The 18,874-nt window shown below is 40.2% G+C and overlaps 2 protein-coding genes across 6 annotated transcripts; one reads left to right on the top strand and one right to left on the bottom strand.

Moving 5' to 3' along the window:
• Nucleotides 1-121: 121 nt before the first annotated feature.
• HSDL1 (hydroxysteroid dehydrogenase like 1) lies at nucleotides 122-5,609 on the bottom strand. Of its 2 annotated transcripts, none has more exons than XM_056501073.1 (5): nucleotides 5,547-5,609; nucleotides 4,526-4,758; nucleotides 3,431-3,876; nucleotides 1,296-1,523; nucleotides 122-404 (listed from the first exon to the last, which is right to left on the bottom strand). In XM_056501073.1, the coding sequence occupies exons 2-5, from the start codon at nucleotides 4,743-4,745 to the stop codon at nucleotides 303-305; spliced, it is 996 nt and encodes a 331-aa protein (XP_056357048.1). In that variant the 5' UTR covers nucleotides 4,746-4,758; nucleotides 5,547-5,609; the 3' UTR covers nucleotides 122-302. The 2 variants fall into 2 exon arrangements, with proteins under 2 accessions (XP_056357048.1, XP_056357050.1); XM_056501075.1 differs by lacking the exon at nucleotides 5,547-5,609 and adding an exon at nucleotides 5,213-5,232.
• Nucleotides 5,598-18,846, top strand: DNAAF1 (dynein axonemal assembly factor 1). 4 transcript variants are annotated; one of them, XM_056501072.1, is made up of 12 exons: nucleotides 5,598-5,895; nucleotides 6,964-7,084; nucleotides 7,920-8,011; nucleotides 8,815-9,036; nucleotides 9,759-9,925; nucleotides 10,179-10,300; nucleotides 10,827-10,999; nucleotides 11,487-11,744; nucleotides 12,357-12,466; nucleotides 15,029-15,097; nucleotides 16,189-16,534; nucleotides 16,800-18,846. In XM_056501072.1, exons 1-12 carry the CDS (start codon nucleotides 5,757-5,759, stop codon nucleotides 16,895-16,897), a joined length of 1,917 nt encoding a protein of 638 aa, XP_056357047.1. In that variant the 5' UTR covers nucleotides 5,598-5,756; the 3' UTR covers nucleotides 16,898-18,846. The 4 variants fall into 4 exon arrangements, with proteins under 4 accessions (XP_056357047.1, XP_056357046.1, XP_056357045.1 ...); XM_056501071.1 differs by having other exon boundaries at nucleotides 16,186-16,534; XM_056501070.1 differs by having other exon boundaries at nucleotides 10,827-11,011.
• The last annotated feature ends 28 nt before the right edge of the window (nucleotides 18,847-18,874 follow it).

Genomic DNA, 18,874 nt, shown 5'->3' with positions numbered 1-18,874 from the left:
GGACATAGCACTATGTAAGGCACTGTCCCTTATTGTTAGAAATAACATTGTACCTGCTCCTGCCCAATTATCTCAATGAGAAAGTGAATAGAAATTAACATCAAAAACATCAGCACTGTCATGAAGGAAAGCAGCAGAGGAGCTATTTAATACAAGGATACAGAGAGGATCCAGACTTCTGCTGTCTAGGTTACGCAGCTTCCTTATCAAGGTATGGATAAGTTACAGTAAGTGCTCCAGGGTTCATTAAATATTTTTGCAACACTGGGATCAGAATTGTCTCGTGGGACATCGAGCTGCTCCTATTTTGCTTTGGCTGCCAAAGCTTCCTTGCGTAGAATTCTGCTCAAATAGAGTGCAAACCACGCCCACATCCATTCCGGCAGGCACTCGCCCAGCGTCAACTGTGGAGGGACACAGGAAGACAAGAAAACACGAAAAAAAAAAAAGAAAGGAAGGGACAAATTAAGATATATTCCATTAAAGTAAACAAACGGTTTCTCAAGCCACTACTAAAGCAAGGTAAAAGTGCTTGGATATCATCAGCCCCTTGGAAGCACACATATTTAGCTGTTTCAGATGTAACACCCACAGCTGAGCAGTTAAGTCCGGCAATAAATCCTGACTCCCAATTTGATCAAGTTCACAACAGCAATTCTGACCACTTCCTTTAATTGCCACATTTTGCCAGAATCCATCCTGGCTCTTTTATTCCTTTCTGACGAATCTCCACTTCTTCATTTCCATCTACTAAACCCAATGCTATAGGAAGCCACTAGGTAGGACACATGAGATGTGACCAACATGCATAAAACAGTTTGCCCCAAAAATGAAAACCTTAAAAAATGGAGGACCTGCTTCCAGGTAGCTTAGAAAAAAACTATGGGGTGTTCTTTTTCCTGCTATTATTCCATCCTCCCTACCCACTCTTCCCCAAAGCACAAATAGGCTTAATATATTAAGACTGAAAAAAGCTATTTCTGTTTACTGAAGAGGGTGAAAACACTTGACAAGTCAGCAAGAGAAATGAGATATTCTGCTTTTCAGTAAAAAGTTGTCTGTGTTCTGCTGCACATTTCAAGGGAGAATTGATTCACTCTATGATCTTAAAAAAAGCATGCCCAAGCATAAGTTTCTAAAAGAGAACTAGTGAGAAAACATGGCACAATGCTTTAAAGTCTACAATACATATTAAACTTTTTCAGAATGAGCACTTTTCATTCAGATTCCTAAGGAACTAAACAGCTGATTTACTTCTACTGACAAACATGAAACAGTTTAATGAATTCCATTACCTGTATTGCATGCTTCCAGTAACCACTGGTCCTTATGGATAATCCAAGAGTAGAAACAGCATGACTTGCATATTCTTCAGCAGTAGGAAAAAGGATAGATCTCTTTGATACAGTGCTGCTGAATGCTACCATATTTGTACAAGTTACAAATGGCACTAGACTCTGAATAAAAATTCCTTTAGAGGCATACTCATAATGCAGTGATCTACTGAAATAGTCCAAGTAGCTCTAGAAAGACAAAAGCAGAAAGAGAGTTTGTTTGTTTTTCTTTTTAACAATTAAATCTCAGGGCAAAGTTTTATTAAAATTACAGAAAAGCTTTAACATATTTTATGCACCAGCATATTAATATTAATGATAGTTAATGAATATTAATAAATTGTATAGAACATTATTTTCTGAAGTATTATCAACATTTCTATGTGCTATAAACCTACTATGGTACAGTAACTTGCAGGACAAAGTGACTGGTTACCACAATCTGACAATTTCTACTTAAAAATAATACAAAAACATTTATTTCATCTAAAACAAACACTTTATTTGGTCTGAGGACACTGCAAGGACACTCTACAGCCAGCTCTACCTACTCCTTCCTGTAAGAAGAAAATAAAGTCCCATTCTTTAATACATTTACAGGTGAATTTTGCATTCACTTCTCCAGAAGCCAGATTAGTTATTTCCTGGGACCCTCTTATGCAGAAAAGTTAATTTGCATCCTCCTTTAATGTTACCTCCTTTAGCTCATTTTACTTTTACAGAACAAGAAAAGCACAAGGCTGATAACTGGGACTGCTGGAATCAGACAGAAAAATGAGCCTGGCTCAGTCTTATCAGGGCAGCAACACTGATGCCTTCCCTGCTGAAGCTACTGCTGTGCCACACAGCCAGTTCTCCCTGAGAAAGAGCATTTCAGACTCAGCTTGTGAGCAAATATCTTTCTGCTCCCAACCAGCCTTGCAACATGTTTTCCCAACAGTTTGTTAGGAAAGCATCTTATACAAATGCTCTTACAAATGCTTTAGGAAAACTAAGGTAACCACTTCAAGCATTATTCACTGTTGCTGCATAAAGAGGCTTAGGATATTACAACTTGTTCTCAATTCTGTGTTCTGAGGCCAGGCTTAAAACTGGATTGCTGATCTAGGATTTGGATTATCTCAGCTAAATGAAGAAACTTTGGTACATTTGTGATTCTTCTTTTTCATTCAAGCCTTTTAACTGTTTTAATTCAGAGTGCAGCTCTACATACACTTGGCCCATTAAAACAGGCAGATACTCTACAGAAACAGTAACCATAAGCCAGTTTACACGCTGAAGGAAGTCTGCAAGGAATTTTACACCTTGGAGTAGTAACAGCTAGCTTTGCTCCAGGTCAAAGGAAATAAAAGAGCTAGGTCAGGAGCAAGGCTATAACAGAGGGCAGCCACAGACAGCTGGGAGCAATAACCACTTGTATTTAGACACTGGATCTAGGTGAGATCCTTCCACGATCCCAGCTGCTTTTGTGGATTCAGTGCCATGTCATCCAGTGTAAACCCACCATCACCATGAGCATTCATTCTTCCAGCATCACCCAGCTGCCCAGTCCTATTCATTACTGGCTGGATCTCTTCAGGAAGGACAATTATGGTAGAGTTCTTTTCACTGGTCCTCAAATATGCCACAACACTCCTTGGGATTACAAGAAATAGTTTGATTTGGCCACACTCCATGTCACAGTAGTGGCTTGAGCATGAGTATAACCCTTCTTGCTACCAAATACTGGTATGCAAGAGGCTTGAGGTATGTGCACAGTTCAGCTGCAGTCATGAAATTCTTGACCCTTTCAATGAGACCCACAGAATTCTCTCTGCTTTGTGCATCTGAGAAAGGCAACATTTCTCCTAGAATGATTGTCATGCCACAGTTCACACAAAAGTCAGAAGTACTGACTTTGGTTCAAAGCCTAGCACTGGTGAGGGTGAAGAGTTTACTGCATGACACATGTATCATTCACCTCCAATATTTAAACAAATCCCTAGAAAACATTAAAGTATCCTGACATCCTTGCTGAATGTGTTCAAAAAACACCTCAGAACCAACCTATAATATACTTTCCAGTGCATGCCATTTAACACTATACCCCAACTTACTTTAGAGGCTCCATAGACTGTCAACATTGGTGTTGGCTGATAACAGACTCCTGAAGAAAGATTCACAATTGCCCCTTTCTTCTTCTTTACCATGCCTGGCAGCACAATATGTGTCATCATGGTAGCAGAAGCAATATTTACATGGATCAAGTCCCATAGCGTATCCTCAGACAGATTAGTAAAATAGTCTGTGTGGGAATAAAATATTCCTACATTATTCACCAAAATCCCAATTTCTCTGTCTTTCAGAGCCTCCTTAATGGCTGGGTAAAGCTCACGCCCCTTGCTGAAATCAGCTACTATGAAATCTGTTTCCACTTTATAGGTTTCAGATATGCTCCTGGATACAGCCTCCAGCTTCTCTTTGTTTCGGCTGACTAAGATGATGTTGACACCATGCTTTGCCAGTTGTTCAGCATAAGCCTTCCCAATACCATCTGTGCTACCTGCAAGAGAAAACAGCAATAGAATACACAAGTGAAAAACAGAGCAGCATCAGCCTTCTACTTTGACAATTCTTTCAATTATAGCTTTATTCTTTTTTGTGAGATCATGTGGCACTAAATATATTGAATTCAGTGGCACTAAATATATTGAATTCAAAGACACAACAGTAAAGACAACACTGTCAACCATCTTCTGCAATTCCCCTCATAAAAGTTTCATATTTTCTATGACAAGAGAGAGCTCAAAGGAGAACCTTATTGAAAGGCAGGTTTGTCAGAGGTACACAACTGAAACCTTGCTGAAGAACTAGGGCATGTATGAAGACCCCATAGCAAAAAAAGGACCTTGTCTACATCTCTGTATACCTGTATACCTGCAGTTGGACAAGATGTACCTTGCAAATTTGGGCAACAATTGCTGTAATTTTTTCTCAGCAGTCAGTCAACTCACTTAGCTCACCCATCTCCTGAGGAATAAGTTTATAAAGGCAATAAACAACAGCAACTGCTCAGGCAGATTAAGCTGCAGAGATAATGCAGGCTCCAACCTGTGACATAAAGCTCACCCAGCACCTCAGGCCACCAAGTTTCACAGTACTGGCACAGAATCTTACATAAACACATCCAAATTCACCACTTCATCTCTTACCCGTGACCACAGCCCATTTCCCGTATTTCTTGACGAGATCAATCTCCCCACTCAGCTTTGGAATAACGTGCAGCCTGAGCGCACTGTAAGTGTCCAATGCCAGAGACACACACTTTCTGACTGTGTACCAAGCTCCAACAACAGCCAGGGCTTCTATATAGAAACTGCAGGAGCGACTGATTTCTCTGTACAAGAGGGAAAATCGATCCACTGCAGCCATGGTGATCACAAGCCTGAAAAAAAAAATATATATACAGGCAATTACAGTTGCCTCTTGGGCCATGTAAACTGTTCAGATTGTATGGATAACCTTTGAGATACAGCGTTTTACAGTTTTGATGCAGAAAAACCACAAGTCAGTCTGCTAAAATTTGAGTGTCACCTACCATCATCCTCACTGGTTCAGGTATTGTTTAGTCCTTTTCTTAGGGTTGAGCTATTAATCAATTATATGCAACCAACAATGATCAACGATTCTGTAAATAAAACAATTCAAGCAGGAGCTGAACAGGTGAAAATCCATTTTGGAAAATGAAAAACTACTTGCAAGAGAGGCAAAAACGACCAGCATGAGAGAGCTGAGATACAAAGAAACAACGGGCTCTTTCAAGGACAAAAAGCTACAGGAGAGACAAAGCAGGTTCAGAGACAGAACATCAATCCCCAGCGCTGCCAAAAGCGCCGCACCTGCCGCTGTCCTTGAACCACGGCACACCGCACACCACTCTTGCTGTGCCTCACACGGCTTTTACTAATTAATACATTTTTTAAACAAATCCGTCCTCTCCTCGGCAGAGGGAGGATGTCCCAGGGCGGGACAACGAGCTCTCCGCGCAGCCCCTGCGAACCGGCCGGCACCTTGCCCCTTGCCCAGCCCGGCTCGGCTCGGCCCTGAAACACCCGGCCCGGAGCCTCGCCCCTCGCCCAGCCCGGCCCTGAATCACCCGGCCCGGCGCCCTCCCGGCCCCGGGCTGCCCCGCGCGGTCCCGCCCCGCCGCGGCCCTGCCCTTCGGCGCCTCACCCGCGAGGCCGGGCCGTGCCCTCCGCCCGCCGCGCCGCCCGCACCGCGCGGGGCCGCCGGGACCGGCCGCGGGGCCTTGTGGGGCCGCGCGCGGCGTCGCCATGGCCACGGCTGAGGCGGCGGCCGGGGCTCGGGCTGCGCTCCGGGGTGTGGACATTTTGTCTGACAAAGGCAGAGCGTAAATCCCATACCGGCTCGGGGGGTGTTAGAATGCAGGCGGCGCTCGCTGGAGACCCGGGCGGCGGCAGCAGTGGGGAGGCCCCGGCGCCTGAGGTGTGCGAGGCGCCGCTGGGCGACTCCGGGAGCGGAGGTGCCCACACGGAGCGTGAGGGCAGCGCTGGCAGCACAGGTGAGCCCCTCCGGCTCGCTCGCCAGCACACAAAGCCTGCATACCGCGGCTGTTCATACTTACAGGGATGCAAATACGATTGTGTGCTTTCTGCCAGCAAAGTCACTGGAAATCCTGACATAACTGAGGCATACTTGATTGCTATCTTCCTGTGGTCTTACTTCGTTTTCCGACATTTCTTTACTTTCCTGTTGCCGGGTAATCACACAGCTAGGCTGGCCTGTAAACCACAGAGTCACAGGATGGGTCAGGTTTGAAGGGACCACAGCGGGTGGCAGAGCCACCCCAGAGCGCAGGGCACAGATCGTGCCCAGGTGCTGCTGGAATATCTCCTTTCTGGGCGAGCAGTTCCAGTGAAGGTCTTCCTTATGTTAAGCTGGAAGTTTTGCACATCAGTTTCAGCCTATTGCCTTTTGTGTTACTAAATATGTCTGATTATTGTGTTTTAATTACAGTCATTTTAAAGTAAGCTGGTACAATCATCTTGTTTGCACTTTCTCTTTCAATGTATGAACTACCAGAGCAAGTTAATGTTGCAGGGCAAGTATCTGAAGAGACAAATACTGAAATTGCATTTAATCAAAGGCAGTGTAAAGACACCTTCCAAGGAGTGCAAAATGGTAAATGTTTAGAAGAGCTAGACTAGCAGTGCTTGGAATGACTCTGATACACCGTTGCTGTAGTCTCGTTACAGTGAACTCAAATTGATATTAATTAAATATGTATAAAATATATAACACCATAAGAACATTGGTGTCAGTACTTTAATATCACTGTACATTATAAGAATATTAAGAATAATGGGTACTATCTGACTTCCATATCTAAAAAAAAATGCAGATTACAGCAATTCAAGTGCTACTGTTTATTTTATGATGCTATGTAAAAAAAGTTAAGTTTCATTAAAAATGTCAGCAGAAATCTTGGTTAAAACACTCTCTTCTTGAAATTCATATTCAAGTGCTCTTTAATATTTCTCTAAAGTAATTGGCAACATGACACACTTTCTCCACCCTTGCTGTTAAACTGCAACTCATTTTCTTATTTACAAATCTGTTCAAATTCAAGAGAAAGAAGTCAACTGTATGTCCAGAGCAGATCAACAGAATGAACAAAAATCAGGTATTGATCAGGAGTCTGGAACCAGCTCATCCAGTCAAAGGACAGAAGAAAAGAGGGGTGCTGTAAGGTAACACATTGTTTGTGAATATGTTGGCATTATCAGGAGTTTTGCTATTCTGTGTATTCATCTCAGTTCTGGAGGACAATTTTGAAGATGAACTTGAGATTAATGGATAAATCAGGTATTAGTGATATTTCCAGCATCTGTACAGACGTTTGGGTATTATGGCCACAGTAGCAAACTACATTCTACCATATGATGAAGTCATTTAATGGATCTGGAGAAAATTGTGCAAACTCCTGTGGAAATCATGTGCCAGTAACCATTTCTCTGCATCAGTTCAAACAAAGTATTCTGTTAATTCCTAGTAGCATTCCCAGCCAACCAACAGCTGTATATCAAAACTTTTTTGAGTGCTATTTTGGAATCAGCATTTCAATAAAATGTTAGGTTGATTACTATTGATTTTTCTAGTCTGAGAAGATGTTCTGCATTTTGGCTCTGCCACCAAAGGTCCTGTACCAAAGCAACGAGGAACAGGGGAAATAATTGGAGAGGAAGCTAACATTTGAACCAGAAGCTATTATAAAAATCATATTGCCCTTCTCCAAGATGTTGGACTCTCTTAATTCCCTGCCCACTTTCCAATGAACCCTCTGCTTTTCAGCAGAAGGGCCTGGTAACTCACTTCAAAGGTAGAAATTAAAAGCCACACTAAAAAACCCAGCCCCATTTTTTTTTTTTTTTTATTTTAGTATAATTTTGAAAGCTGTAGCTATTTCTCTTGTGTGAAAGAATTGTTAATTGTATTGCAATGGAATCTGCAAAAGACTCCAAAGATCTCAGAATGTGCACTGAAATACATTTTTTATTTTGCTTCTGCTTCCTTGTACTATTTTAGAATGACAAAAAAGATTCTGCTAGACATCTGTAAACAGCAGAAATTATACTGGACCCCGTACTTAAATGATACACTGTACTTGCATTATAAAGGTAAGATGTGGACATGACTGTCTAGCTTGATCAATCTAAGTAGCATTTTAGCAGAGAATGTTAGGTATCTAGTCATTCTTCTAAATTAGAAACAATTTTATATAATTCTGGATTTGGGAAAAAAAACGAGTCAATATGAAGGTAGAACAATAAACTGTACATGTAGCTCACTTTGTGGAGCCATCCAAATGATCAGTAGGAATCAAGGGACATATTTTTGGTTTCTTTTACTGAAACAGGAGCCTCTGAGAAATGTCTTAAAATACCTAGTTTGCACTCAGAGATAAATATACATATTTTTCTTTAAAGTGTTTTATAAAGAGCTTTTTCCAGCTTTTGGAACTTTTTTACTGCCAAATAAAAATGGTCAAGAGGAAAATAAGCAGTAAAGACTTGCTGCGTGTTTGCAAACACTATTGCAAGAAAAAAAAGAATCAACATTTCTCAACCTCTGGTGATCTCTGAGCAGGTTTTTGCATGATGCTGTTACTTGGTCCAAGTTAGCCTAAGAACTCTTCCAAATAAATAGGATATCCTGCCTTCTACATTTGGCTTTGGGTTTGCTATGTATTATTTATCATCTAAAGGGCTGCTGAGATACAGACCAGAATAGGCACCAACCTGGTTTTACCTTTATGGGCCAGAAATAGTGCCATGAATTCAGTGGAAATATTGCAGTAACTTCAGTGCCAGTGTTCTCTCAGGCTGTTTCAGCAGCTCTGATTTAATGCAAGTTTCTTGTCCAAAGAGCCATTTTCAGCCAATGCCTTTTCATTTTAAAACATTTTTTTTTTTCTCTGCAGGATTTGACCGACTGGAGAATCTTGAAGAATATACTGGACTGAAGTGTTTGTGGCTGCAATGCAATGGCTTAAGAAAAATTGAGAATTTGGAGGCTCAGAAAGAATTGCGTTGCCTCTACTTGCAACTCAATTTAATTGAGAAAATTGAAAACCTTGAACCCTTACAAAAGCTGGATTCCCTCAATATCAGTAACAACTACATTAGGACCATTGAGAATCTCTGTAAGAACTGTTAGTGCAACAGGTTTTAGCCTCTGGCAAGCCCATATTTCCTAAGCTCTGACTAAGCTTTTGTTAGTGGCACTAGTTTCAAGGCATTGTTTTATTTGTGTTAGAATTTTGCACAATATCCATACCAAAGCCCACAGGGCTTCTGTGGAGGATTAAAACCCATGTTGAGAAACAGAAAATATATAGAAACTACTTTCACATGGATAACTAGGATAATTAGGTAGTTTTCCCTCACTTTTTAATGCCATCTCAGTACTTATCTGTGTTGCAGACAGGCTGACAATCCAGTTTTCACCATTTACTTTACTGTTAAGATGTGCTTTGGCAGTTCCAGACACAATTACCAAATCTTTTATATCTGCTAAAAGATTGATTCTATCTTCAGCAGAAAATAAAAAAAACTATTTCTGTACATGACTACTTGTGTACATTGGAGAATTTTGAAACACAAGCTCTTGCTTTTGAGGAACTGAATATTTTGAAATGTGAATTAAAAACAACCACCATCCTAAAACCATGCACCTATTTTTTCACTGGGGTGAAAAAAGCAGCTTTGGAGGCCTAGCCAAAAAGCAAATATAGCAGAATAACAAATTTAGAAAAGAGCTCCAAATTCACTATAAACTATTAGTTTGACAATACAGGTTTTTACTTGCTCAAAAAACCCTCTGTGAAGCAACAACTCTTTCCTTTCATTGTACTGTTCTTGACAGCTTGTCTGAAAGTCCTGCAGACTCTGCAGATCGCTCACAATAAGTTACGAACAGTGGAAGACATCCAGCACTTGCAGGAATGCCCAAGTATTTCTGTTCTTGACCTCTCCCACAACAATCTAAGTGATCCAAGTATTGTAGCTATTCTGGAGACCATGCCCAATCTGGTAAGCCCAAAATAGCTGAGGGTTTGTGTTGTGTGTGGGTGAGCCCCATGGAGTGGCTTTGTTGGGTAGTTGAGTGCTCAGTAGGCATCAATCTAAAAGAAATGTTATTAAAAATTACTTTGTTTCTGGTAGATCACCTGTAACACCTTGGATGTTTTATTCATTTCTTGCTTTTGAAATGACAGGAGAAGTGCATATCCAGGCTGGGGTTTTTGCTACTCAAGTTTAAAAACTGTTTCCCTTGTTTCTCTAGCATGTGCTGAATCTGATGGGAAATGAGGTGATAAGAAAAATTGCCAATTATAGAAAAACACTCACTGTTCGACTAAAACAGCTGACATACCTGGATGACAGACCAGTTTTCCCAAAGGACAGGTAAGAAACACAGCCATCTTCTTTGCACAGCAATAAGGAATCAAGTGCTAACAATCACTCATCCATTTTTTGTCAATACTGTCATGGAAGGAAGATTGACCAGTATTATTTATTGAAAGTAGATGGCTTCGAGGAGAAGAATATTGTACTACAGAGTTCTACATCCAACATACCAGGAAAAAAGCAATGTATCTTTTTACAAACTAGTTCTTGAACAGAATTGCCTCATGCCAGGTCTGTAGACCAGAGGCAAATCCTGATTTCAACAGAAACTGAGCAGGTATCTGGAACAGCTGAGCCAAGATGAGACCAGTCTCTGGTGGTGTGATCACCAACCAGCATTTAGATATCTCTGTTTCTTTTGTGAGATAAATTAACATCCCTGTTGCATAAGGGATTGTCACTGCTATCTGCATTTTTTCTCTTGCAGCTATTTTGTGCTGTTGCAAGCTATTTTAAATTTCTCTCTCATTGCAAGGGTGGGCTTTTATAGCTGTATTACAGTGAGCTTTTGTGTTTTCATTAGAGCCTGTGCAGAAGCCTGGGCTGTTGGAGGGCTTGAAGCTGAGAAAGCAGAAAGGGAAAAATGGGAAACCAGAGAGAGAAAAAAAATCCAAGATAGCATTGATGCGTTAGCAGCAATTAGGCAAAGAGCAGAGGAAAAGAGGAGACAAAAGTGCATGGAAGGAGTTGCAACAGGTACCCAAGAAGGTTTGTGTGTTTACTGTTTTGGAAGATGTCTGTGACCACTTCAGTCTGAATGTGCAGAGGAGTCTTTATCTGATACATTTTGGATTGACTAACAAGTAAAACTTTCTCTTCAAGCAAGTGGATTGCACAAAGGAGAGGGTAACCAGCACTTGTTACTGATCCATCAAAATCCTCAAGGATATATTTAAATATGTAGTCACTTGTGAGCCTTTTCAAAGTATTGGAAATACCAGACATTTATTATTTAAGCATTTTCTCTAGATAATTTTTTTTTCCTGGGGAACTTCTGTTTGCTGGGGAGTTGAGATGGGAAAACAGCAGTGCTGTAGTCTTGGGAGGACTACTCATCCATGAATAGCTGCTCAAAGTAGGAGCTTTTGATGCATATTCTAGCCCATTGTAGTAGTGTTTGGATATTTAAAATGAGCAGTGGTAGATTAGCTCAGCAATTTTAATGAAATTATCTCTTCTGTAGGAACATCTGCAAATTCAAAAGATGGTGATGGAAATTCTAATACATCAGAAACTTCAAATAGATCAGAAGAAGAAGTTCAAGAAAAGACTGAGAAGTTTAAAAATGAGGGCTTTGATGTTTGTAATGAAGTGATAACTCTTCTACCAAATAGAGGAAGTAACAGAGATTTCTCATCTGGAAATGTGCCTGATGAAGTTCAAGAGGATGCACAGGAACCAGACTCTTCCAAACGTGCACATTCCAGCAAGGAGACAGACGGTAACGTACACAGTGGAGAGCCAAACCAAACTGAGCGTGCAGAGATGATGAACCAACCTCTGTCTTAGTGCAGCACTGCCTCTGCTGTGGCTCCAGCTAACTAATTCATACATAAAAACATTCCATTCGGTTTCCACAGTGACTAGGTGAAATCAAGCAATACTGGGTAAAATATTCTTTTAATACAACAAATAGTAAATTTCTGAAGGCTTAACCTGCAACTTCTGCAACTTAAAAGTAGAACTCCTCCTCTCGAACATGCCAGGTTTAGTGAAAGGCCAGGAGAGTTTACAGACTTCCCTTGCTCCCACATAAACTGGGCAGCGTGTCTGCCAACAGAAGCTGCCAACATTGCTCTAGAGATGGTTTTGTACCTTCACACATGGAGAAATGCTTTTATAGATTTGTTGAACATATTGCAAAATGCAAATATTAATTTATACAGTAGAAGAGAGACCCAGAATATAATAGGAAGACAAAGCATTGGATTGAGCTGTGAATTCTGCAGTGGTAGTCACTCCCCAGCAGTCTGGTTCTGCAGTGCTTGCTATTGCAATGTAGACATTTTTTATTCAGTTAGTTCTCTGCAACTGACTATTGATTATTCTCTAGATCTGCCAGGACAGGAGGCAGCTACTGACAAGGCCGTGCTTCCTGAGAGGGAGGAATATGCAGAAATTGAACAATTCAAACTGCAGACACTGGAGACACTTTCTCTTGAAGTATGTATTGGATTCAGACTTTGAGAAGTTCACAAGTGTGTATTGTCTTCTCAAGTTAATTCTTGTAACATTCTGACTAATAAAACTATATGGGTATGTTTTAAGAAAGGTCTACTATAAGGGAAAGTAAAAAGAAAGAAAAAACAAATCAAAAAGTAAAGTTGCTGGGGCATTCTCTCCAGTGGAGCATTTATGAAAAATGCTTCCAAAGTTCATTTTGTCCTTACATTTTTTATCCTATAAATCCTTTTGTGCTGTAAATCATCTGAAGTTGACCTTCTATCTTTGTGATTTCTCTGGAGAAGCTAATAAGGGTTCTCATATAAAAATAGAAATCACAGTGAAAAGAATCTAGTAGACACATTTGTTCTCTTAATCAAAACTTAAATGAAATATGCAGTTGAAAATGTGAATTATTGCAGAAAAACCATAGGGAAGAAATAGCACCCCCTCATTGTAAATGTTACCCAGCAGTGTTAGATGCTATAAGTTAATTCTCAAAATAGAACTCTGATGTCAGTTTCCAAAAACAGCAGAATGTACATTATTCAGATATATAATAAGTGATTGACATTTGTAGTATGTCTGTATCTATTATCTAAAATGTCTATATGATGCAACATTTAAACATGTTTACCACATTTAACCATGAGGAGGACATAGATGCCACTGCTGATCAACTGACAGTGTCAGTTATAATGATATAATCAGCAATAAAAACTTCTGAGCTTATGATTTCCCAATACACTCTGTGTATTGATACACTCTCTGATACCCTATACTGCCATTGTTAACTACTGGCTGAAAAGCCTCACATCTTTGCCATGCTTTTAATTTCCCAGGCAAAAATTCCATGTTGTTATTGAAGGGCTCAGCCTGCTGCTTCAGTGGAGGGTTTGCTGCTGCCTCCTCCTGTTTAGCTGTTTTTAATCAGAGGTTTAAAAAGGTAGTGGAGAGAATGGGCAGCAATTAAAGTATGCACAATATTACTCTTAAAACTAGATCTTGCAGTGTCTGACACTGTAGGTACCTGTGAAGATCTTCTTGATTGAATGTTTGTTTTTCCCTTGATGCTCTGGCACCATAGAAAGATCCTGTGCACAAACTTCAAGGCAGTATAAAAGTAACTCTTAAGCACACATCTGTAAGGTTTTAAAGATGTAAAAAGTGGGACTATTTTAATTCTACAGAAGGAAAACCATACCCAAATCACACACTAGTGCACATTTCAGTGTTCTATGCTACTTGTTCCCCAATAACATTTAGTCACAGAAAGAGCCTCTCCCAACAGCCTCCAGTACTTACCCTATTGCAGATATTCCAAAGAGTCTTAGTGCTGACATAGCAGGGAATGGCTGGGAAGATGCTGATGGTGAGAGGCTCTGGATCAGCACCACTGCCTTTATTCATATCCTGAGTCTCCAGATGGTCTCAGGAGGAATATAAGGGAGAAGAGTGGAGGAGGATTTGCAGTGGGTGGTTATGACATCCCTGTGTCAAGTAGAAACAAGCTCCTGTTGCTGCATGTGCCTTGGCAGTGTGGGAACCACATTCCCATGTACCAAAACTAGGTTAACTTGTAGTTGATCTACAAATGCACCATGATGACTGAAACAAGACTAACAGTTATCTCCCTATTGACATCCAACTCCACATTAGTCTCAGGTCTTAATTTGTACATTTTTAATGCAATTTTTGTAAATCTCTCATATCAGGAGGGAGAAATTACCTTTCTTTATTTTAATTGTGTAATAATCTTCACCACACAGGACAGTACAGATATTTCTGATGCCACCACACGAAGCAGTCTGCTACAAAGTCATTAAGGGCTAAGAATACCTAAAAACAAGAGGAGGTGTTTATCCCAGTATTGACCTATAGTAAAAAATTGGCAAAAAGGTATTAGTTTCTACCTGTGATTTTTGTGTTCCCTTTCACGTCAGCAAATTATAGTTGTCCAAGATATTTTCCAGGGGAAAGCTGAAATTATTTGGCCTCTCTGAGGAAAAACAGTTCTCAGCATGTTTGCAGTTCTGTCTTAATTATGAGGCATTCACAGTAAAACATTGGTTTATTAGGTGTATTTAGGTTAACAGAGTTTACTTGATATGCAGTTTCAGGAAGATTGCAAGTCTGATTTGGCACTTACCCATACAGATGGGTTGCAACTGGGATTAAGTCTATTGAATGGACAGGAGACAGCTAAGATAATAAACCATGTTTGCTTTGAAAATCCTGGTGATGCCTTACTCTTTATCCTGTCTTTCTTCATAATTACACAGCATAATGGAAAACAGCATTCAGTGTGGCATTGGGGCTGTTGCTTTCCCCTTTGCTATTTCTGGAGACATGAGTTTTTCCTTTCCCACACCTGCTTAACAGCAAACTGTGCCTGTAAGAGGATGGCAGTGGGGTCCTGCTGGCTGTGGCCTCACACCCTGATGAGCAGTGCTTTGAAGAAGTTGTCCAATGAGCCAGAGATGTCATTTCTCATGTGAAAATACAACATTCATGGGTTACAGTAGCACTTCCCACTGATTATTGATCTGTGATTGTTTTCAGGAACTGCCTGATTTAGAAGATGTAGTTGTAAGTGAGCTTCCCCCAGAAGAGGAAATCTTTTTTCAAAAGGTAACATTTTCATTAATTCCAGGAATTTCATTAATTTCCAGTAGTGAAAGTTCCCTAAACAGATTTACAAAGGTTTTACAAAATTAGGATAATCTAAGTTGTGAAATGCTGGGAGATGCAATCACTTATGCATTTACAAACTAAAATGGATGGTTTCAGCAGTTCGTATCCACATGTAAATCTTCCTTTGTTTAAATCTGACTTTTTTATATTCTTGTGTAGCAAAAATAGAATAAAAACTTATGATCAGTAATGCAATAGTTACTAATTTCTTAATAGGATGTAGAATTATACTGAAGATTAGTCTTAAAATATACTGCACCACTATTAATATGGTGCAAATTGCCTGCTGCTGAATAAAATCTGACTTTCCAACTGAAATCACAGAGAAATTGAAACTCCTCCTCTCTACTGCAGGCCAGTCCCTTGTCCACCTTAGAGTTTTTCTTTGTTCAAACTAATCTTGTAGGCACAAGCCTACAAGAAGAAATAAAAAAGAAAAAAAAGAAGACAACAAAATTTAAAAGTTTTGATTTTTATGCTAATCATAGAATCATACTGGCCTTGCTGGAGATAGAGGGTGGCTGTACATGCTCTTACAAGTCTTTCCAAGATAATGTCAACTGTCCCTTTTGATCAGAGATTCATAACAGAGTTGCAAAATGTATTGGCCAACAAAGTCTCCGATTAAAAGAAGGCAAGGAAAGAGGATTAGGGAAGGAGGCTGTGTTAGCAGCTGTCCTGCTCCAAAGGCTGCTCAGTTCTCAGCTGAAGAGAGATGAAGATGTTGGTCAGGTTCCTCTTCTATTTGGAGTAAAATATTAGAACAGAGCCCACACACTGCTCTTTTTATGGACTGGTCATTGGTTCATGGTCAGTTCATTGGCAATGCCTGAGAAATTTCTAACCTACTATTCATTCACAAAGCACCAGAGCTATGGGTGAAGCATATATTCCATATATTCCATGTATTTTATGAGAACAGCACAGTAAAGCTGACAACTGTTACATGGATCCAAGAGATATTTCCCCATCCTCTGGCTTTTATATCTAAGAATAATTTTTCAATTACATTTCTACCTTTACAGCAGGACTATCACCCAAAGATTGAAATAATTTCTGAAGTGACAAATGACAGCAATTCTGCATTAGAGGAAAATAATAAAAGCATCCTTGAGAGCTCAGTAGAAGAAGTTCCAACAGCAATTTTTTCAAATGTATGTCAGAACCATAAAGAGCATGAAAAGGAGCACTTAAGACCTCTTCTCAAAAGCTTCTTTACAGAGCCTGAAAATTCAGAAAGATACCAGGAGAAAGATAAAGAGGTAGCCCCTTTGAAGCCCTTGATACAAGAGGTAATCACTGAGCCCAAGGATCATCTGCTGTTGTCACCAGTCTGTCATCAACCAGATGGCTCAAGCTCATGGGAAGAGGATGGTAAGATTACAGTGACATTACTAATCACAGACACATTAAGGATCTGTTCAGCTCCTGTTGAAGGTTCTTAGTAACAGTAACCTCTTCCTTTTATTTATGTGGGAATCCTAATAAGTTAAGAAGTAAAATGTTTTCTTTTTTTATAGAGGATTTCTTACTCAGTTTAATTTAAATGGTTTTTAAAAATTGGGCTCTATATTTCTTTGTTCAGTATTAAAGACCATGAGTGAATTTCATTTACCCTTTGCCTTTGTGCTTTTAACAGGGAATGGCAGTGATGGAGAATCACAGGGCCTGGCTGAGGGGGAAGGATGTCCTCTTAAAGCACAAAGTGACAAGGATGGTGAGAGTGAATTGGATTAATCACTTTGAAAAAACTAGACCAGATCTGGAGCACAGTGCACTGACCGCATGGAAATATTCCCAAAATATGGAGGCCAGCAATGGGACCATTTGTTAAAACTGACATAACACTGTGATACCAAACTCACTGCCCTTGGCTGCAAGCTCCTCAGGGCAGCTGCCTGTTCACTACTTTGAAAACTACTGTTTGGAGGTTAAATTCCGGTCTATTTGTGTTATTTGTGCCTTTGCATCCCTCTCAAAATGCATTAGTTACATGTTTATATATCAGTTTCATTACAGATGTAGCTTCAAGTATAATTCAGTGTGTTTGTCGTTTGACTATACAAAAATTCTATTTGTAAGCACATATATTTTCACTTGGTGTTTTCTCTTTTAAGTCTGTACCAGTGTACATCATAGCAGATAGACTCCAATGGTAAATAGAGATTGCTTCTTGATGGGATATTTTACTGATCTAATATTCCTTGGCATTATGATTGTTTGTGCCTAAAAGATGCAGAAATAGCATCCATGCACAGAAAATCTCATTTTACCTTTTAGGGCATCTGTAATGAAACATACACTTATATCTGCTGCTTTTATTGTGTTTCATTGAGGTCTGTCTCAGGATCTGGATTTTGAATATAGCCAAGTTTAGGTGAATGTCTTTTTTCATATTTCTATACATCTCTAATAATTTTTAATAAATCGAATTGAACAGTTGTTATAGATGTGCAAATTTTAAAAAATAAAGTATTACTGTGGGCTTGTTGAAAAGATGTTTTTCCTATCAGTGGGCTTAGCTGCCATCTGGTGGCAAGAGAACCAGACCTCACAGTAACATAAAATAATTGTGATAGCCCTCAGAGAGGGCAACACAATTGCTTTAAATTTAATTCCTTTTCCACCTTGCACAAATTAAAACATGCTGGCAAAAGCCTTGGCCTCCAGGACAGGGTGGGAGTAAGCCAAGGGCCTGTGGAGCACAGGCTTATCTGAAAGCACCAGTGCAGGAATCTGCTCTTCAGAAAACTGCAAATGCTTCAGAAAGCACCAACCTGTATGAGCTCCATCCTAAAAAAGTAGCTGCTTCCCTTTCCAACAGAAAGCTGGATAAGGACTATTTTGAGGACTTTGGGTTTTGCATTTTCCATGCTGTGTTTTGATGCCTCTCCTGGTATCCCCTTACTACACTAAAAACAAGTAAGCAGAAAGGATCACATTATGTTTGCAAACAAAAGGTTTAAAAAAGTAATTCCAAAAGTGAAGTTGGAGTTTTGTTATCACTGAAAGCAAGAAAAACAGGACAAATGGGGGAGGGGAAAAAGCAGCAAATAGTTTCAAGAACTTTAAATTATTTTACTGTGATCCTGATTTTAGCAGCTATATCCACCCTGAGTGGCATTTTAGTTAGAAGAAGTCAGCAGCTTTCCAAGCTGTGTTTACTTCACCACATTCTACATGGGAGGTCTCCCCAGCGCCTGTGTGTTACACAGTGACCACATCCCACCCCTGCGCCCTCACCAGGGAATCTCTGAGTGCTTAGAAACTGTCTGCACTTGTCACTGAGGACTTGGGAAGGAGAAAAAGAGTAAGGGATAGACCAAGGGAGTGAGAGAAACGCCAAAGCAGGACTAAATGAGAAAAAGGAAACATGTTTAATTAGTGTCTTCTGTAAAACTTTACAAATGTACAGCATAGTGCAAAAACGCAGTCTCAGCACATCACCTTCAATAAAATTAACAGTGTAAAAAGCTGAGGAACACAAGCTTCCTTCTTCACAGGAATGGCTCCTGAGTGCTCTTCCTGGAGGTTCCTCTCTCACCATCAAGCTCCAATCTCATGTTTATAGTAAAGCAAAAAGCCTAAAGAAAACCCCACGAACCCTCCTGAGAGGCTGCTCCCCACGAGCACAGGCTGAGCCTGCCCTGTAGGACACAGCCTGAGACAGAGCCAGGCCGAGCTGCTCCTGGCTGTGCCCACGGGCAGCTCGCC

This window comes from Oenanthe melanoleuca, chromosome 11 (assembly GCF_029582105.1).
Source record: "Oenanthe melanoleuca isolate GR-GAL-2019-014 chromosome 11, OMel1.0, whole genome shotgun sequence".
NCBI lineage: Eukaryota > Metazoa > Chordata > Aves > Passeriformes > Muscicapidae > Oenanthe > Oenanthe melanoleuca.
Note: the sequence above shows the minus strand (reverse complement) of the source record. Positions and strands in the feature narration are given on the sequence as shown.

Bases quoted from the DNA above. Each gene is read 5' to 3' on its own strand.
- DNAAF1 (XM_056501068.1), top strand. From the start codon at position 5,757: ATGCAGGCGGCGCTCGCTGGAGACCCGGGCGGCGGCAGCAGTGGGGAG. The intron at 15,098-16,185 runs GTAACATTTTCA...CTACCTTTACAG, and splicing joins AGGAAATCTTTTTTCAAAAG to CAGGACTATCACCCAAAGAT. The intron at 16,535-16,799 runs GTAAGATTACAG...TGCTTTTAACAG, and splicing joins AAGCTCATGGGAAGAGGATG to GGAATGGCAGTGATGGAGAA.
- HSDL1 (XM_056501073.1), bottom strand. From the start codon at position 4,745: ATGGCTGCAGTGGATCGATTTTCCCTCTTGTACAGAGAAATCAGTCGC. The intron at 1,524-3,430 runs GTAAGTTGGGGT...TTGTCTTTCTAG, and splicing joins CAGTCTATGGAGCCTCTAAA to AGCTACTTGGACTATTTCAG. The intron at 405-1,295 runs GTAATGGAATTC...GTCCCTCCACAG, and splicing joins ACTGGAAGCATGCAATACAG to TTGACGCTGGGCGAGTGCCT.